Source organism: Pseudoliparis swirei, chromosome 2 (assembly GCF_029220125.1).
Source record: "Pseudoliparis swirei isolate HS2019 ecotype Mariana Trench chromosome 2, NWPU_hadal_v1, whole genome shotgun sequence".
NCBI lineage: Eukaryota > Metazoa > Chordata > Actinopteri > Perciformes > Liparidae > Pseudoliparis > Pseudoliparis swirei.
Window position 1 is genome coordinate 16,097,154 of NC_079389.1, and position 20,042 is coordinate 16,117,195.

The window sequence follows — 20,042 nt, forward strand, 5'->3', positions numbered from 1 at the left end:
AAAAACTCCATTCTGGGGCTTTAAATTCACATAACGCATCTTTAAAAAAAAATCATTTTATTTCTAAATTGATGACTGGCATTTTGAATTTATCATCCTCTGTGAACCAGGTTTTGTTTGTTAGCCCATTGTGTCTGGTTACTAAACCTTGTGGCAATCATTAAGATTGAAAGGTTATGAATTCCTGTTTTCAAAGATAATGCACCAACCTGCTGATGGGTCAACACGCTACTGTTTACACATTGCCCGTGCCGTCATGTATTGCTTCTGTGAGCATACAATTTTCTCTTATAGATTTTCTTTTATCTGTCACCGTCCCAAAACAATGATCAACTCTCTCTATTCATAGCCGGAACAATGGGTATTAGCTTTTTATCTGCGTACACAGATTGCATAACAACACATTAGTAATGGAGATGAATGGAAAAGACTCACAGCCGTGTAGAATATTGTTCCACCATGCAACCCTATATCTTTGACAATAATATGCTTTTGTATTTGGGCACACCTATTTCCATTAATTAATTCAGAACTATTTTCTTGCCAAAAAAAAAAGTTGTATCATAATACATAATTCACACTTTTTGGGTAAAACTGCAACCGATTCCCAATTTTTAGGCCTCATATGTATTTTAATCGGCTTTTTTTTTTTTTACGCGACAGCACTGTTGTAGTAGTAGCGTGATGTGGACAATGTAGCACCATCAGCTCTTGCTGCTGAGCGGCTGCAGCTGCTGCACGGTCACGCTGGGGCAGCGTGTGATTGGTCAAATTAAATCAAAAAATATGTCAAACTGATTTGGAAGTTATTTGTGCAGATTGAGGATTCATTCGGCTGCAGAAATTTGGACAAGACCTCCAACAGGACCCAAATATGAGCCCAAGAGGTCAGGCTGACAGAACACAGAAACCGTTAATGCTAATGGAGAAGTCAATCTGACATCACAGCAGGGTTGATCTCGTGTCAGGTAGTGTCCACTACCAAGCTAGCTTTTTGAATTGGACCTCGGGTAATTTATATTCTTAAAATTGCTTAATTTGGGATTATCAATAGTTATCAAACAAATGGATTCTAGGTTATTTACGCCCAATTGAATGTCGGATGCAGAGATGGGCGGTTTGCCTGCAGTAAAAATAGATTTGAGGTTATGTTCACTTGCAACATGTAATTGATCACTGAAAGCTCTTTTTCCCTTGGTTGGAGGTGGTCTTTATTTCAGCCTCTGCTATAAAATGCAGCAGGAACCAGTCCCTTTTTTCTTTTACACTGATCCCACAATCTTTTCGGCATTACACCGACTTTGCTTTTCTACACGCTCTCTAAACAACTCTGGCATAACGCCGACACGGTGTGTAATTTTAGGGTAAAATGCTCCGTTTTTTGGCTGTGGGAAAAGGACCCCTTGACGACCTTCGTCTGGTCTGTGGCCTCCTCATTTCACGGTGTGGAGCAGGATGTTGTCACCCACTACTGTGGTGCTGCTGCAGGACCAACATTACACTGTCGGTCAGACCCACAATGACCCTGTCTGAATGAGCTCAGTGGGCCACATGGTCGTCCTCTGAAGTTGTTGCTTCTTTGAAGAGAAGCCAAGTGATCTTGGACTAAATAAGGCAAACGAGTTTATTTATATGCAGTCTGTGTGTGTATGTGCACTGTGCAGGCGGTGTTGTGATACATGTAGGGCTCACAGATTACACGTCCAGTTTTCTTCAAAATCAAATGGTATCGTAGTATCATACAGTAGTAGATGAGACATCATCCACTTTTTAGATGGGTCATAGGCCAAAAAATATGTTGAGAGAATTCCAATGCAACTGAAGTTAAACTAATTAAAAATGGTCATACTAGTGAGCGTGACAAGTTGTGTTTTACATTGCAAGGCCTCCAAGAGCTGGAAGTGCCACAGTAGAAGGAGAGCAGGATGAATACAGGAAGTCAGCTGGAGCTGTCTGGGCTATAAAAAGACATCTTGTTCCTGTTTCCATCATTCTGCCCGTGGCTGTGGCCTTGTGTTTCTTTTTTTCCCCCTTTTTTAAATGCGTTTTTCTATATCTTCTAGCTAAAGGCATTCGTCATAGTTGTGTCAGACAATCTTTAAGCCCCTTAACAACTGATAATTGAAAGTCATTTAAATATCTTATTTCTTTGTAAAATATGCTCCATGCTGATCCCTCAAACCAGCTGAAAGGTTCAGAAAAGTCTTTGTTTCAGTATTACTTTGAGGACGTCTTCCTAACTTACTCAGCATGCTCCTTTCCTGCTTTTCCATGATCAGACAAACGACTTGAATCTGTGTATTCCCCTGCTGTGGAACACTAAATTGCTGTGCGGTAAAGTAAATTAAAGCCCTGGACCCCTCCCCCCTGAATTTTGATGTATGGGTGGGAGAGTATCAACAAGTAATTTAGCAGAGGTCTCGGACAACCCTGAGCACCCTGAGCAAGTGTTCATACATTAGAGATCTAGGGCAGCAGTGCTTCACCCTGAGCTTTTAATTAGGAGAGTTGGAGGAATTCGTTATTGCTCCTTGTAAGTTGCACATTGGGAATGCTCTTTTCCTCACCACCTTTTTATAGCAACACAATGTCATATTTAAAACGCACAGAATCCTTGATGTGTGCGTTTCTTGCACCATCAAGCGACTCTTCCACCTGGTCGTAAAGCATCAGGGAAGTGTGTGTCTTCCTTGGCGGATTTCCTGTGGCCTCTGGAGGAGCCAGATCACGCTGAGCTAAAAGACCCCCCACACCCCCTCCCATGCATACAAACACAGAACAGAGACAGCTGGATTTAGCATCAAAGTATTGAACAGGTTTTTGCACTTTAGGGCTGGAAAATAAACAAAGTTGTACTTTGAAAAGCGTATTTATATGTGCTGCCTTTCAGTATGAAGACATGGCTCAGAGAGAGAGAGAAGATTATTATTGTTTGCAAAAGTCCTGTCGTCTCCCAGTCGCTGGCTGGGCTGCGCTCCAGCCCATATCTTACAGCTTCATTAGCGTCTATAAATGACGCCCTTGGAGTACCCCAGCCTCTTCAGATTCAGGTCGTACTGCAGGACCATCGGATCCTCCTGTGCCCCAGTTACCAGAGGTTGGTTGGAAAAAGAACTGACGAGACTATTTTCTGCCGCTTACCTCATACCAGTGTGGTTGTGTTCACCGCTGCCACGTGCATGTCCAAATTACAGCCTGCAGGCAGATGTGAAGGGGAGGTGCCAAGTGGCACTTATGGTTCAAGGCCCCCAACACACACACACACACACACACACAGCTACACACACACTGATCAGGGAGGCCTTTGGGATTTTAGTGCCTCACTCACTGCTTCCGCTGCCTTTGATGGTGACCTTGGTTCTTCATCAGTTTGAATTTCAGTTTGTGAAGTGGTCCAGCCAGTTGCTATTCATACTTCTTTCATGGTCCTAATCATAGCACAATGTTGCAGGGGTGAACATTAATTCCAACTGACTCTGCCTTGTTTTTCAGCCTTTTATACGTGAGAATACAGATTGGTATCTTCAGAGGTCGGCGGTGGCTAAATGTTCAAAATTCAAACATTTATATAATCTGAATATGCACAATTTTGGGTGTGGCCACTTGCTTCTCCAGACTTCTTTTCATATGTTCATTATATGGTGGCTATTCACATTCATATGACCAGCTCTGTGTGTGTAAAGGACCTCCCACTCCTATTCTACAGCCCTCACCTTCCCCTGGTACACTCCCCCTCCCACTGGCCTTCTCTGGGGGTGACATAATTGTGTGATGATTTGCTCATTGTCAGGATCAGGTCAGCCACAAGGAGTGTTTTCACAAAGCAGACATCTGCTGCGCTGTTCTTTTCAGCAGTGACATAATGTCCAGTGGCGAGTCTCGTCCACACCAACACTCCACAGGAGAGGGTCGGGGCTGTGAGTGTGTGGGATGGGATTTCTGAGCTAAAGGCTGTAAACATGTACATTGAATCCTCCGTTAAGTTCATTTTACATTCAGTATTTCTTACCAGAACAAATCCCTCGTGTGTTGAATGCAGTCGTTTCCTTTTTTATTACATTACATTACATTACATGTCATTTAGCAGACGCTTTTATCCAAAGCGCGACTCAATAATAATTTCAACCTAGAGTACAAACTAAGAACAACAAGAATACAGGAAGTAACATTTCCTCAACATAGTCGAACTACAAAAGTACCATTTTTATAAACTCTCAAAAGTACCATTTTTATAAACTCTTTGCCATACAGATTTATTTTGAAATTTATTCTCAGAATATTTTGAAACCTACCTGCATTGCTGACATCCACGTTAACATTGTTTAGCTGCCTTCCCCACATTCTTCTGGGGTATTGCTCAAGTTCTTGGCTAATGATGTGTTGACTCGTGTTGTTTTCATGCAATACACATTTAATAACGTTACCGTGCTGTGCGGTTTGCAGGGATATGTTTTGCTTCGCTTGTGCTTTAAAAAGCCTCGTGACTCACTACAGAAGCTTGACTGAAAGGAAGTTGTGTCTGCACTCGCGTACCCAATTTCCTGAGTGTTTGTCGGTGACGACCCGCGCTGGGGGCTGACGAGGGGCAGAGTTGGTCGCCGGGCTGCATGGGCTCTGGTCCCACACGATGTGTGATGGTGCAGAACCGTAAACTCCATTAGAACCCTAAGCTCCATTAGATCGCTGGAGCTTTAACTTTTGTACTGTGGCCTGGAATGCATTCATCTGGCTGTCCATCTCCGGGCAGACTATCGGTCATGGCTTCTTATGCGCAATCAGCCACTTTACAAATTGGAGGTCAGTGTTGGTTCATAATGTGATTATACACTCCATGTTCTGCTTTCAGCCACACCGATACATTTAGTTGCTGTACCCCAAATTATATTATTCAAAAATATATATCTATATATTTTTTTTCAGGTATTAGCTTCTGTTTCTATGTCTTGGTGTATTCATGGATGTTTGAACCAGATAATGAATTTCAGAGTGAGGCAGCATTGCTGTTTCCGCGTACAGACTGAAATTCAGCCTGAACATCTCCTGTATAAATCTCTTTGAACCCTGTCGAGCCAGATTTTTTTTGCCTGCCGCTTGGTGTCACGCTACATTTTGATATGCGGTGCGCTTATCAAAGACAAGCTTTGCCTCTACAAGCAAATGGGACTTCAGCAACCATGCTCGGAGTTCAACATCCCATTTCAGACCCAGGCTCATCCCATTGTTGGTGTTGTCTTAAAACCCCTGTCGGCATCTGTAATTGTCAAGACATTCCTTCCTGCGATCATGTCTAGCACTATGATATAAATACTTGATTAATGGTACTCGGACCTGGAGTGCCCCCAAACCCCAGGCAAGGAATAACACCAAATTAGACACTGGGTTGAGACTTATTTTAATGCATTCCTCCAAAATGACCTCGCTGTATTGACCTTGTTCTTGATGGAAAAACGAGACTTAAAAATGTTCTAGCTTGATATTAGAAACGCCGTGAGATTACTCTGAAGGTTCAAAGCCACTAGCTTTGACTCTTTCATAACCCTCCTGTAGAGATGGCTGGTGTCAGAGGTAAAGACGAAATCAAAAAGTACCTGCAATTCGACATGGACTTTTACACAAAGGGCACTTTGGGACTTCATCTGGACTCGCCCAATAAAGACTTTGGACTTCCAAATATTTGTGATTTTCAAAACTATGACTTGGCCTTCGTGATTAGGGATTCATCATTTTGCTCTAGGGCAAGCCTCCTGGTGATGGTGCACCAGTACAGTCCGACTCATAGAAACTCTCCTTTAAACCTGACAGAGCTCCTCAAGACTGTCTTGGATGATACATTCTTCCAACTCTACTTTACCTAGCCTCAAACTAACTCTAATTATTCCAACAGCATAAGGCATAATCACAGCCATTACTAGTCATGGCCTTTGGGAAAAAAACATTCTGAGTAATGCCAAAGTGTAGGGAGGGGGGGAGGGTACAGGAGACTAAGTGAGTTAATTTGCAGTCTCGTGTCCTGCTGGAGGAGAAAGTTGGAAGACGCTTCTCGCAGCACTGTACATGACTGTTTGCTTGCCAAATGAAAGCTGCAAAAGTCTTTAGTGTTCCTTTGTTGGTGTCTTACTATGAAAGCACAGACCGCTGTGCCTCACAAGGTAAAGTGTCATTGTGATATGGCCCTATTACCATCAACACCCTTCTCTCCAACCTTAAGGGATTGTCTACAAAAAGAGAACAAATAATACATTGTTCTGGAATTCAGTGGGGGCTGAAACTGCAATAATCAGTCCCACTTTCCTATTGTATCACTGTCCTGGAATGTTTGACAATAGACTTCACTTAATAATAGGCACTCTACTTTTATCATTCACTAATCCACCAAGGGTTCTTTTACAGTGAGTGATTGAATTAAACATCCGCCAGGGCACAAAGCAGTATAATCGTAATTTTCTTTTTGGAGCGGCATGGTAATGTAAACTAATTGTTTTAACCGTCGCATACGGAAAAAAGGCTTCTAAGCATGTCACGGTTCTTGTTTGCATTTTGGGTGCAGGAGCTCCAGCTGTATTAGTGTCAAAGTTAAGTTGGGAAGAAAGGAGCAGGAAATGGTCAGTATTACAACTGCCAAATCACAAATGTGAACCAGCCGGTGTGGCTAAATAAAGCTGTAAGTCCCTCCAGTCCTTTGCCTATTCTACAGATGCAACCTAATTTCCAAAACAGCTGCATGCTAATGATTAGGATGGACGCCATGCGGCCTGGCACAGCACTGTATTATTACTCTAAAAAGTTTTTACCCCAGTAGCTCTTCCAAAATATCCTGGAAAGTACTTTGAAAATATGGTTATTCTGTAAGTTGAAGACATGTAATTGTACCATAAAAGGTTTTGACCGTGTGCCCTTTTGTCTTCCAGCTATGCGTTGGCCGATGAGGCCTACCGCTCACTGAGGGACCAGGACAAGGACCAGTGCATCCTCATCACAGGGGAGAGCGGGGCTGGGAAAACCGGTATGTAGCCAAAGGCTCCCTTCTTATTTTTGTATCTTGAAATCTGTGCAATCAAGAGGAAATGTACTTTTCCACATCAAGCAACATGCACTGCGGCCCGGCATCGCCCCGTTTCAATGTTATGCCTGGATCCTACCTCACCTTCCAGCTACTGAGATCAGTAATGCGTTTGATCTCGTTAAAAACGTGAAATGCTCTTCAGCTTACTCGAATGGATCTTTCATTCATCCAATTCACACTTGGCAGGTGTATTGTTGAGGACCCAAGGAAGTTCAGTGTAGAGTGCGAGCTCATGAGATCTACGGGACACATTGGTTCGTAATGCGTGACGTACTCACTGTCATGTATTGAGTAGGAACCCCAAATAACTGTTCCACCCCTGAAGGGCATGTTGGGTCACGACCTCGCTCCAGCAGTGTTTTAAATTGGCACCTACCACAGGCCAAATTGAGCAGCAGTTGCCCTGAGGCGGGAGAATTGGATCAACCCACGAGCCAGGGCGGCGGGTAAACAGAGGGGGAATTTAACAAACAATTGGATTGCTCTGTGACAAGTAGACTCAATTGTCGAGCGCCCCACTTCTGAAATGTGCTGCAGCACAGCCAGAGGGGCCACGTTGCAAGAAGAGCAGTCGAGTGTGAAGCTGTTTGGATCTACCAGAGGCCGAGCAATCGGCCCGTTTAGAGCAATCGGCCCGTTTAGAACGGGCCGATTGCTCGAGTTTATCCAAAGACAAAAAACAAACACTCGAATGATCTCAGAACAGCTAATAAAGCTTATACATCCTAGGAGAGATGCACGTGTATAATCAGGCCTCGTCTGGTCGGCTCTCTTGTTTGTAGTGCTGAACAAACCTGTGTTGCAAGTGTAGTCAAACTATATTTTGTAAAGACAGCTGTAAGATGAGGGTTGTTATGTATAAAGCCACAGTGCAGATTTAGATCAAAAAGCTGCTTGAGCCAAGTTTCTTTTTTTACATTTTTTTTAGAACGTGATGTTACATGAAACGTGATGAACTCTTTGATGGAGAGGGTGTTAAATGATAGAGGTAGACCGGCAGCTTCCAGGTGGTTTCCTGATCGTCTGATCTGCATTGGACTAGAAATGGGGAGCCTGCTGATGTGGAAGGACGGTGTGGTCACCTCCCTGGTCCTTCTAATTTAGTTGGTATCGTAGTTGTGTGGCCATGTTCGGGTCGGGAACAGAAAGCCAAGAGGAATGGAATTTCCTGCTCTCTGTTTTCAGTGATGTGGTGCAGGTAAAATACATATAGAGTCCAAACTGGAGGAAGGAAGTCGCAGTTTATTACTAAAATACATTCATGTACAGTAGGAAACAGACATTCATACTTTGCTCTGGTTGTCACTCTGCGTTTGCTTCAAAACTCACACTCTGGATTTACATGTGTGCGAAAGACTTTAAGCGTCGGAGTAATTTGTAATCACAGCGTCATTTGGTTCCAATTTAAAACTGTCCATGTGGCTTTATTGGGGAGTGGTGAGAAATACAGGAAACTATTTTTTTTTTTAATTCACATCATGTATCACAACACTTTCTTTGATGTAATATTTACACCAGACCTGGATATTGCACACCAGAGTGTTGGCTCTTTATGCATGTATGGCTGTCCCTTTCTTACAATTATGTAAATTCCCTCGGCCGTTGTTTCTTTGTGCACAGCTGCACTGATTCCAAATCCATTGCCTGTATTTTTTTATGTGACGCAGTGTTTTCATTTTCACATTGATCTCTGGCAGGAGCTCATATGTAACAACGCAACTTTCCTCTGTTGAACTTTGGCAGCAGACATGAGGATCCATCGAGCTGCACAACCATTTTAACAAGAGCCACTGTCAACCCCGTGAGATTGTCAGTTACACACGATAATAATAATCATTCCAGTCGGGTAATGCAGTGATGCAACAATAAAACGGAGCCAGTGAAGACCGCAGTAAAGTATGACAGACTGTGTTTTGCACTCGTCTTTATTCGGGTTCTCTCAAGCTGTCATGGATATTAAAAACCACGCACCCAAGAAGCTGTTCAGCCAAGTCTAGGAGATAAATTCGGATTTCAATAATCACATCGGCCTCAGAGCTTTGTAGTGGAATAAGGCCATCAAAAACGTGCATACCCCATCGATATGGGTCATTGACTTTTATGTCTGTTTCCTGTGCTCTGTCTTGTTGTGGCTCCTGTATGAGCACAGAGCTGTGACGAACAGTATTATCAGATGCCAGCAATGGCGGACAGGAGACATAACATCGTTCTTCTTCTTCTTTTTGCTCTGCGAGACATGGTTGAGGAAGTTTATTTTGCTTCTGAGACGGGAAAGAAAATGCGAAGATTAAGCAGTATGCACCTTGTTACTCAGCAGAGCAGGGCCTCTGGCTCTCTATATTTTATATTTCTCCACACCTTCCTGTACCTTAGCAAAATGTACAAGCGTGTCTGGGGCCGTCGGTATGCCGGGCTCATCAGCAGTCGGTACTAGCGACTGTCAAGCGCTTTTCTTTCCCTGCTTGGCACAAGTCTCACATCAGTTTTATGTCACTGGACAGGAGAGCTGATCCAGATGCCAGCAGGCAATGAGGCACGTCACTTGTTTCAGACGAGCGAGGGATGCCTTCTGAGCCACAGTCGTGTTTTTCATCCATAAAATATTTTTTTGGAACACACTGCACTCGCAAGACTCTCTTTCTCTCCCAAGTCTTTCAAATCGGCTTTGGCTCTCACACGAGAAGTAGCCGAACGGGGGATCATCTCCGGTGATCCAAATAAAGTCCTGTTTCTTCAGTGCGTTTCTCGGTTCCCAGTGAAATCAGTCATTTGAATGATGATAACCTGATGCAATAATAGTCAGTCTAACTAAACCGTTATGAGGCCTCCTCCTCCACTCTGGACCCACAGCCTAACAACCCACACTCTACTCTGATGGGGGATGAGATAAAGGGGATTTTTAAGGGAATGGTAAAATGGGTGGGGGACCTCTCTTGTTGGCTTCTGTCATGTCGAGCAAAGGCTTTGAGATCATATGTGTGTGTTCTGTGTGTGCGTTTCAGAGGCCAGTAAGCTGGTGATGTCGTATGTGGCAGCGGTGTGTGGGAAGGGCCAGGAGGTGAATAAGGTCAAGGAACAGCTGCTCCAGTCCAATCCCGTGCTGGAGGGTGAGTAGTACGTGCCGGTCACACTCAAGCTAATCTAAGATGGGTTGTCTGAAGCTCACATTTGGAGACCGTGTCTGTGTTCGCAGGTTGACAACGCTGTTGCATTTCAAAATGCAGCTTTTTACTGAAGATTGAAAAGACAACACTCTTCTCTCATTGAATATTTGCAACCTGTCGCCCTCAAGGCATCGAGTTTTGCGACAATCTTTTGATATTTTTGCTTGGGTTTTGGAACACCTAATAACCAGACGAATATATTCCATCACTGCAAAACTCCTGATTATCAGCTAAGGGACTCAATAAGTCGACTGCAAAACTATTAGATTTAGCACGTAGATGGCGACATAAACATGGGAATTGTACCTACACGGACAAGTAAGCTGATCCGCAAAATAACTTTGAGGGGTTGTGTAAATACTGTTTAAAAAACACAATGTTGTATTTTATTCCTCTACATCTCCCCGGTACACACACACACTCACACAAACTCACACTCACTCAAATTCACACTCACACACACAGCTCAGTGCTGGCACAGAAACAGCTGTACTTTAATTGGGGGCAGTAGACAGGAAATGACCATGAAGCTGTACACCCGGTTGAGTTGTTGCAGAAAAGCCTGCACATCTGCAAGAGTTTAGCTCCCAACAATCTAATGGCCCTTGTGTTGAAAGCAATTATCAGCTCTTTTAACCCCTATTGGTTTCATTTGTTGTCACCCAACAATAGAAAACGTACATTGGTACAAATAACTTTGACATCCAGACCATACAGTACATATATGATTAACAGCTAGCCTTACTGAGGCACTTCGATAAGGATCATTCACATGTTTTGACATTCATGTAGATGAGCTTTGGTTTGTTTTAATATTGTTGGTTATAACAATTTTAGAAGTATTGGCATAAAATGAGTTGTTTTCATCATGTCCCATTATGATTTTCAGCCTTTGGAAATGCCAAAACAGTGAGGAATGACAACTCCTCCAGATTTGTAAGTATATGCTACTTAATTGATGAACATTTAATTAGTTTTCTTCTTGAATGGGGCTTTATTTGCAGAATAGTATGCACAGCTTAAATTCATACTTTATTCAAGCCATTCTATCATCGGCCACTTTCATCTACGTTCTTCTCTTTCCTTCAAAATAAGCCCCACCGTATTTCTTAATTCCCCACCTTTGAGTCCCTCTCAATGTTTCTTATGTCTTTACATTGTGAATTTCTCATTCATGTGATTGAGTCAGTCTGGCTTTCACCAAATCAAATGTCTAGTAGCGATCGACGATGGTGTGGTAGCTTATATTTCCCCTGTACGCGTTTCAAAGCAACGAATCCAAATCCCGAACAGAGATTTTGTCCCATGTATGTTCTAATGTCCTATATCATGTGAAGACATGTACGCTTCATATGTTTCACGAGCAGACATTAACTGGCTTACGTGAATGCTCGTTACATAAAGCACACAGAACGAAGCTTTCAACGTGTTCTTGCTGTTCATCAGCTGCAGAGTGCGGTCAAATGGCAGACCAGAACCACTGGACTATCGGTTTGTCCAAACCTTCGTACGGTTGCACGGATTTAATTAAGATTTAATTGCTCATGTTTATGAATTGACTGATTGATTCATAAAATATGACTCTTATCTCGATGGCAGAGATGACATCATGAGAATGTGTCGATGTGCAGACATATCCAGGAGACGGTTTATTTCCAGGCAGTGGCAGGATGAAAGGAGACGAGTGTGTTTTTTGCTTTTTGTCTGCCAAGGAGTTCATTCTCACGCTGTCTGGATCGTTGTTTTCAGAGAGGCCCGATCCAGCAGCATCTGCCTGCTCCAGGTTCCTCCCTTGTGGCACCACATTGCATCCGATTAGCCCCCATCACACCACCGCTGGTGTTCCTTTTCATTTTTATTTAGCTGCGATTTCGTGAGTGTTTATTTGAAAACTTCCAGTACGTGTGCTTGATTTGATTGACTTTTCCAATCACGATTTCAGGTTTCCTTTTCACACTCTGTTCAATCATCTACCTACATTGGTACATTCAAACGCAGGCCTGGATTTTCAGTTGTAACGGGGAGTTCTGCATTATGAAGGATTATGCCCCTGATCTGTTTATATTTGGATAACCTTGGCATACACCTCTAGACGAGGCCTCCCCGCTGGATGCCAGTTCATCAGAGCACATCAGTTTATCAGAGACCGATGAATCAAACTGTCACTTAATTTTGCTGAGTGCAGCAAGCTTATTGGGATTGGCTGGAGCCCGCTCACCAGCAAAGCTTGGCCTGCTCTGAGGACCTGTCTGCTATTAATACATCAGAACAAAATAAACACACAGGGCCCTGTGTTCTAGCTTCCAAGTTTCAGATTGAAGGATATGGAGACATCCTGAAATGCTTTTGTTTTAGTTCTCCAGTGGAAAGAACTTGGCATGGTGGGGGGGGGGCTTTCCCTCTACAGTCATTTTATAAGTGTTGGATTGGCAGCTGGTGCTGAGTTTTGAACTCACTCTTTTCGGTGTTTATCGAAGTGTCGTTCTATCCATAGATGCGCGTCTTGTTCTAAATGTTGCTCTCTCTCCACAGGGAAAGTACATGGACATTGAGTTTGACTTCAAGGGAGATCCTCTGGGTGGAGTCATCAGCAACTGTGAGTAGTATTAACATGACAATATACTTGCCATATTTAATCATAGTCTTGTATTATATTAGCTATTTTCTCTTTTTTCTTGTCATTTTATTATCTTTTTAATGTCTCCCAGCAACATTGTTAAACAGTACTATTAAACACACAAGTATCTGTGTTTATCTTAAAGTTGTCTCTGAGGCCATTTTGAGGTGCAGTTGCATATTTTACAACAGCTTTGGAATTGGGGAAAGCTTCATTGAAACCGAACCGGATGCCCACCTCCGCTGTTTTTCTCTGTTATCTTGCTTCTGTTCAAATTGTTGCATCTGCGGTGACTTCTCCGCCAGAGGTCACAGAAACAAAACGAGGAACGGATTGCCAAGAGACAAATGTGACTGCCTCAGACGGGGCCGGCCGGCTAGACAGTTGGACGAGGATGCTCTTGCCGATGGATTTGTATTCCCCCTCATCGCTCATTAGTGTCCTACACGTTCAGGCCCCTCGTGCTTCTACAACTGAGATTAGATGACTATACTTTTTGAAAACCCAATCCTCCATCGGTTTACGATGGAGTGGAAAAAGGTTTTGGAAGCCAAAGTCAAACATTATTCAATTCAGTTTATTTTGTTTTGCCCACAAATTACAAATTTGCCTCGGAGGGCTTCACAATCTGTACACATACGACATCCCTGTCCCAGGACCTCACATCAGATCAGGAAAAATGGGAAAAAGGGAAGAAACCTTAAGGAGAGCAACAAAGGAGGATTCCTCTCCAGGATGGACAGATGCAATAGGTGTCATGTGTACAGATGAATAGCATTTCAGAGTTGCATAAACACATTCAATGAATATGACAGAAATTTATGAATAATTAGTAGTAGGCATGGACCACAATCTAGACTTCCACAATCCATGAAACAGAAGGAGAAAGAGAGGGGGGCGGGCATCAGTCGGGCCACGGCAGGAGGCCGGCCCACCAGGCACGAGGCAAAGAGGCCGGATGAATGAGATCAGCTTTTGAGACGGGAGGCACAGAAGGACGCAGGGCCATTGGGAAGGAGGCCAGGTCTAGACCAAAGGCTGGATGCAGGGGCAAGGAGTCAGGAGCGGCTTCAGACACAGCAAGGTCCAACGCACCCTATGAGATGTGAAGTCACAAAGATGACTGAAGGGTTTGGCTGGACATGACATGAAAGGTCACTCCGGTTCAATACACTGTACACACTTTGTATTTACATTTTCATTTCCTTTATTTAAATTCTTAAATGTAATATAACCTGCTATTGTATTGTATCTATTGTAAACATGCTTTCTGTTGCAATAAAGAAATTCTCCCCTGGGGATGAATAAAGTATATAATATCTTGGGATGCAAATATTTCAGAGACTGTGCACAAACGTAAATGAAATGCGACCACGTATATGAAAGGCGTTCAACGCAAAGCAGAAATAAAGACTGTGGCTCTTCACTGGTATTGTTCTTATCTCCTCTGCGTCTTCGACCACAGCTCCATATTCCCACTTCCAGCCTTTCAGCTGAGGATGTTGCATTATTGATGTGCCGGCTCTTATAGAATCGTTTATGTGATCCGTGGCCAGTGGGTGCCACAGATTCCCATTGAGCCTGACCCAGCGCTAACTCTGAAAGCCCCAGCTCTGTGTGTAGAGCTCTCTAGTTAGCATGTGGCCCTCCTGTCCTTTCAGCACCCACAGCCCATTTGTCAAAAGCTAATTTTTGTTTTAAACACCAGGAAAGATTTGACTGCGGGTTGAAATGGCAGCTCATGTGGATATTTTTCTTTCAGTTCAGTCAGTTTTTAAATGTAAACTCTCAAGTCTGAAAATTAGATGTTCTTGCAAGACAAAGTGGATGCTGTGATCCAGCCGGGCCGGCAGTGAAGAGTTTCTGAAGCAGCCTCAGATGCAGAGCTCTGCTGTTGGGCTTTAATTAAATCTTACGGAGCCTAATGCGGTGAGCAGATGATGGGTGCCCTTTTAATCAGCTACTGTTGCACTTGGTCGGGATACTGGGAGAAAGGGCTGATGTTTGAAAGTCGTGTGCGTGCAAAGCGTGTGTGAATAACATTAGCGTGGTCACCTTGGCAACTTAAATATACACAGCAGTTTGAACCAGGAAGCCCTCTGAGTGCCATACAGATGCTGGCCAGCCTTTGTATTTCCTATAGCAGGTCAGCCCCCACCATTTCCTATTCCATGACACCTCAGTGAATTCCCACAGAAACATTTCCTGTGAGGACTATGATTGGGGAAATAATGTGTCATTGTTTCCTTTTGTTGTCCTGTCCTCTTAAGATCTGCTGGAGAAGTCCCGTGTGGTGAAACAGCCACGAGGAGAGAGGAACTTCCACATCTTTTATCAGCTCTTGTCTGGGGCCTCCGATGACACACTAAGTAAGTCCTAAGAACACTGGAATGCATTGAATAGAAGCATGGAGGTCTATATTGGTCTTTATGTAGATAGGGTCAAACTTAACTTTAAGATTAAAGTGCTCCTGTATCTGAGAGAAATAGTCAAATTCACCCTTATCCGCCCAAACCACACACTGGGGTTGTGAAATATTCAGTCCGATCGCCTGGAATAACTTATGTCAGAATATATACACACATCTGCTCACAGGAACTAATGAATCAAACTTCACAGTAGCCAGCTGAGCAGTCTTGGAGGAAAACTATTCTCGCCACCATTGTGGGATCTTCTGTTGCTTGTTTTCTTTTAGGTGTGACGCACCAGATTTGGATGGTTAACATGAGCACTGAGTAGGTTTCCTATTTTTATTTAACCGTCATCGAGAAGCACCAGCATGCCACTCCTTAAGTTAAAGTCTTGCATACATATTTTCCAGTAGCATTGCAGCTGCACAGAACACATGGCTGATGCATTAATAACTCGATCTTCCTGCCCGACAAACGGCACAGAGAACAAAGGCTCGCCGTGAAACCTGTTCCCTCTATTTGCTTTTCTGTGGACAGAGGGCATTGTTTTATGTCCGGAACGCAGGAGAACAAAATATCCATCATTGACTCGAGAGCACACGCACATCAGAGGGGCCTGGTTCAGCCGTGGTTAATGCTGCCGCTAATGAAATCCGACACATGCACCCACCACAGGAACCGATTTCTTTGCTACTAAATAGGAGGGCTCTTAAGAAGGCCATTTGATCCTCCATAATGGTGTTCACAGCAGTAACTCTAAGAGCAATCCCTGTGTAGAAATGGTGTTTGCAGGGGGTTGGACAAATGTGTATTAAGAGTAGGCCTATGGGTGTCACATTTGAACCTTTTTTTCTTTTACCTTAAAGTGATTATATCGAGATGCTCCTTGAAAAGCTTATAACAAGAGATATAAAATTATATACACTACCGTTCAAAAGTGTGTGGTCATCCAGACAATTTCGTGTCTTCCATGAAAACTCACTTTTATTTATCAAATTAATTGAAAATTGAATAGAAAATGTAGTCAAGACATTGACAAGGTTAGAAATAATGATTAATATTTGAAGTATTAATTTTGTTCTTCAAGATCAAAGGAAGGCCAGTTGTATAGCTTATATCACCAGCATAACTGTTTTCAGCTGTGCTAACATAATTGCACAAGGGTTTTCTAATCAGATATTAGTCTTCTAAGGCGATTAGCAAACACAATGTACCATTAGAACACTGGAGTGATAGTTGATGGAAATGGGCCTCTATACACCTATGGAGATATTTCATTAGAAACCAGATGTTTCCACCTAGAATAGTCATTTACCACATTAACAATGTATCGTGTGTATTTTTGATTAATGTTATCTTTATTGAAAAAACAGTGCTTTGCTTTGAAAAATAAAGACATTTCTAAGTGACCCCAAACTTTTGAACGGTAGTGTATATATATAATTTTATTTTTTAACAGGTACCACCTAGGTATTGGTGTGAAGTTGTGTAATGTTCATTTAATGTAAATAATAGTTAAATTGCCTTTAGCCAAACCACTTTAAACAAATGTGTTCTGTGTCACAGAGAAGCTGAAGCTGGATCGGGACTTCAGCAAGTACAACTACCTGAGCCTGGACTCTGCTGCGGTCAATGGGCTGGATGACGCGGCCAACTTCAGGACAGTCAAAGTGAGTAGTACATCGACATATGTCCTTGAATAATATTGCACTTTATCCTCATTTGGAGTCTCCCAGATGATATTTTAAGTATTGGCCTAAATAACTGCTCTCACTTTATAGAAAAACTAAACCGTAACGTTTAGATTTCTCAACCCTTAATGGGCTCTCACAAAAGAACAGACAAACGAGAACACACTCATCACTGGCGTCATGCCGAGATGATTAACATCCTGCACAAAGGGTAGTGGCTGTGATTTCTCCTCATTTTCGATTTGTTGCAAACTACCAGAGTGTACCAGAAGATTATAAAAGTACAGAATCTTCTGGATCGTTAAAATGCTCCACAACACTATCCCTCCCACATGTTGCAAAACCAAGTGAACTTTGAACTAAAAAATGAGCTACTAGTGAAATTGATAAAACACAGACAATTCCATGTCCAGCCTTTTTAAATAAATGGTTTAACTTGTAACGGCAGCATTTCTTTTGATAAAATAAAAGCACAGAGGAGGCAGCTGTTTCCTTATATTTAAATAAGTTTGTGCACACGCATTGAATATCTTGGCCGCATGCACGCTGTCACTACTTGTTATCCTCGCCGACGGGGACTCGTACTGTCGGATGTTGTGTCTATTAGAGACTCGTGCGACTGCGCTCCATTGTCTCCAGCATGCTTAGCTGCTGTTTGAGCCTTTGCAGGCTGTGCTGTCACATTCTGCTTTACTGGTTTCCTTGCATTTCACATCCTGCTTCTCATCACCTCTCGCATGGAGTTCTCTCAGTATTCCCCATACAGCTGCGTTTCTCCACCGGAAACACAAGGGGACATTCCCACTAAACAATGGAGAAATTGGCCAACGAAGGCCACACTTTTTTACACATTGAGTTCAGTGTTTGCTTTACCATTAAGCGCCCGTCCAAAGGTAATGGTAACCCAAAGTACCACATCCAGTCGTGGAAGGTAATAAAAGTAGAAAGTACAAGTCTTTCACAATTGTACAGAACTAGAGTATTTCCATTTTCTGCTACTTTACACTTTAACTGAAATCCATCTCGGACGGAAATATAGTACTTTTGTTCTAAGAAACTTTGAAAATCCAGATTTTTAATATGAAATATACTCTAACAAACTCCTGATACATTGGGTATCGTTTGTTGCCGATAATTTTTGTACTTTTAGGTTTACTGAATATCTTGACTATCTGACACGTTACTAGTGACGGAGTATTTGTACACTGCAGTATAGCTTTTATTTCAGTAAAAAAGATGAGTACTTCTTCCACCACTGACCACAGTAAACAAGACACATGAAGCCTGTTTTCAGTTCAACAAATATTGTATTGGGTAGGTAAGTTGCCGTCTTTAATGGAGATAAGTTTCATAGGTTTTTGCTTGTCTCTTCTTTTCTTGCATCCCATGAATTATGTAAATCCAATGGAGTCTTATCCTAGAGTTCTCAAAATAGAGACCTCAGTCAGGGAATTTTCTCTTGCAATAGAGATTGAAAAAACCTTGGTGATCTGGTTGACTCGAGTGCAGCTTTGCCTTGTTCATTCCTTTTCTTTCTTATTTGGCTATTCCAATTCATTATGCCAGTTCTGGCTGCAATACTCATGTGTGTGTCTATGACTGTGCAAACACAATGCATTTATAGCTTAGTTCCCCTTTGCAACCCCGTGTTTGTGTTTTTTCACAAGGTTCAACAACATCAGCTGATCTGTGACTCCATTGTTTTGTGTTGTCCCCCTCCAGAATGCCATGCAGATTGTGGGCTTTATGGAGGACGAGGTGCAGTCGGTGCTGGAGCTGGTGGCGGCCGTGTTGAAGCTCGGCAACATTGAGTTCAAGCCCGAGTCGCGCTGTAACGGCACCGATGAGAGCCGCATTAAAGACAAAAATGGTGAGTTTGACGGACGACAGAGGAGAAGCAATTGGTCTCCACATCAACACACCTGTGATGCTATTTATAACTCATTTCCAACTTCATTTTAATGATTTGCAGCATGATGTAGTTGTGTGCTACTCCTGTTCAGATGCATGAGACGAGTTGAATAATTGGATTAATTTGATCATTTTATTTAGATTCTGATGATTTATTGTAAATATATTTGGCATTTAAACCTTTTGACCATCATGACCTACTGGTCTGATGTCGAGCCACTGCCCCCTGTTGGCTGCTTTGGTCTCTTCCTCAGTCATCCCTCACCTATTACAACTTTGTGTTTTATGTGTGTGACACAAGCCGTTTGTCATCCACTCCACAGATGTTCTCTTTGGGCAAATAAAACATTTACATATTACCCTCCATGACAATAGCATGATTCATCTTTTTGCCTCTTTAGCCTTTTTTTCATATGAATCCTACTGCTTACATTCATATGCTCCCATTTTAAAAGTTACTTTTTAGTAGTCTTTCATCTTCACTTTGTGATTTTTATTGTGTCATCATAGGCTTAATCATGTCGGCCAACATTTTTTTTTGTGGTGGTCTAAATCTTCAAAATAAGCTGGATAAACAAGTTTACATCTATTAGATTGACCAGCTTTATGTTTAGTTGTAACGTAAAATATAGATTAAGAATAGTGGTCACAATTATGTCTGTTATTTTTATTCCTTTCTTTTTTTAAAGATTTTAAGGAGATGTGTGAGCTACTGGGGGTCGAACAGTCGGTGCTGGAAAGAGCATTCAGCTACCGGACAGTGGAGGCGAAGCTGGAGAAAGTTTCCACTACCCTGAATGTGGCTCAGGTCAGAGGGACAGTTGCACATCTGTCTTGCACCACTTATGGCTATGTATTTGTCCTACTTGAATTCAGACACACACACACACACGCACCGGACATGAAAATATAAAGCGACCTTTCTTCCCCCTGACTTGCTCCTATGGCTGCCGACTCCCATCCATGTCAATGCAACATGAAAACCTCTCCATTGCCTAATTCCTCCTGGAAATTCAAATGTAGGTCACATTTAAGAAGTTAGTGAGTTAATTCCGACTCATATGACGAGGGTATTTCAAACATGGTCCTGTGTGTCCAAGGCAGGATAGGTGAGGTGTAATAATTCACCGGTCCTCAGATTAAAAACATTTCAATTGAATTTATTTTGTACTGGCCAAAATTACA

At 42.5% G+C, this 20,042-nt stretch overlaps 1 protein-coding gene across 5 annotated transcripts in view; it reads left to right on the forward strand.

The window, feature by feature from the left end:
- myo1b (myosin IB) overlaps positions 1–20,042 on the forward strand; it is a 56,882-nt gene that overhangs the window by 19,627 nt on the left and 17,213 nt on the right. For all 5 annotated transcript variants that reach the window (XM_056424549.1, XM_056424540.1, XM_056424558.1 and 2 more), the window contains exons 4-11: positions 6,909–7,003; positions 10,066–10,170; positions 11,117–11,163; positions 12,760–12,823; positions 15,115–15,213; positions 16,822–16,925; positions 18,669–18,816; positions 19,547–19,665. In XM_056424549.1, coding sequence (XP_056280524.1) covers positions 6,909–7,003; positions 10,066–10,170; positions 11,117–11,163; positions 12,760–12,823; positions 15,115–15,213; positions 16,822–16,925; positions 18,669–18,816; positions 19,547–19,665 — 781 coding nt within the window. The remainder of the gene's footprint in view (positions 1–6,908; positions 7,004–10,065; positions 10,171–11,116; positions 11,164–12,759; positions 12,824–15,114; positions 15,214–16,821; positions 16,926–18,668; positions 18,817–19,546; positions 19,666–20,042) is intronic.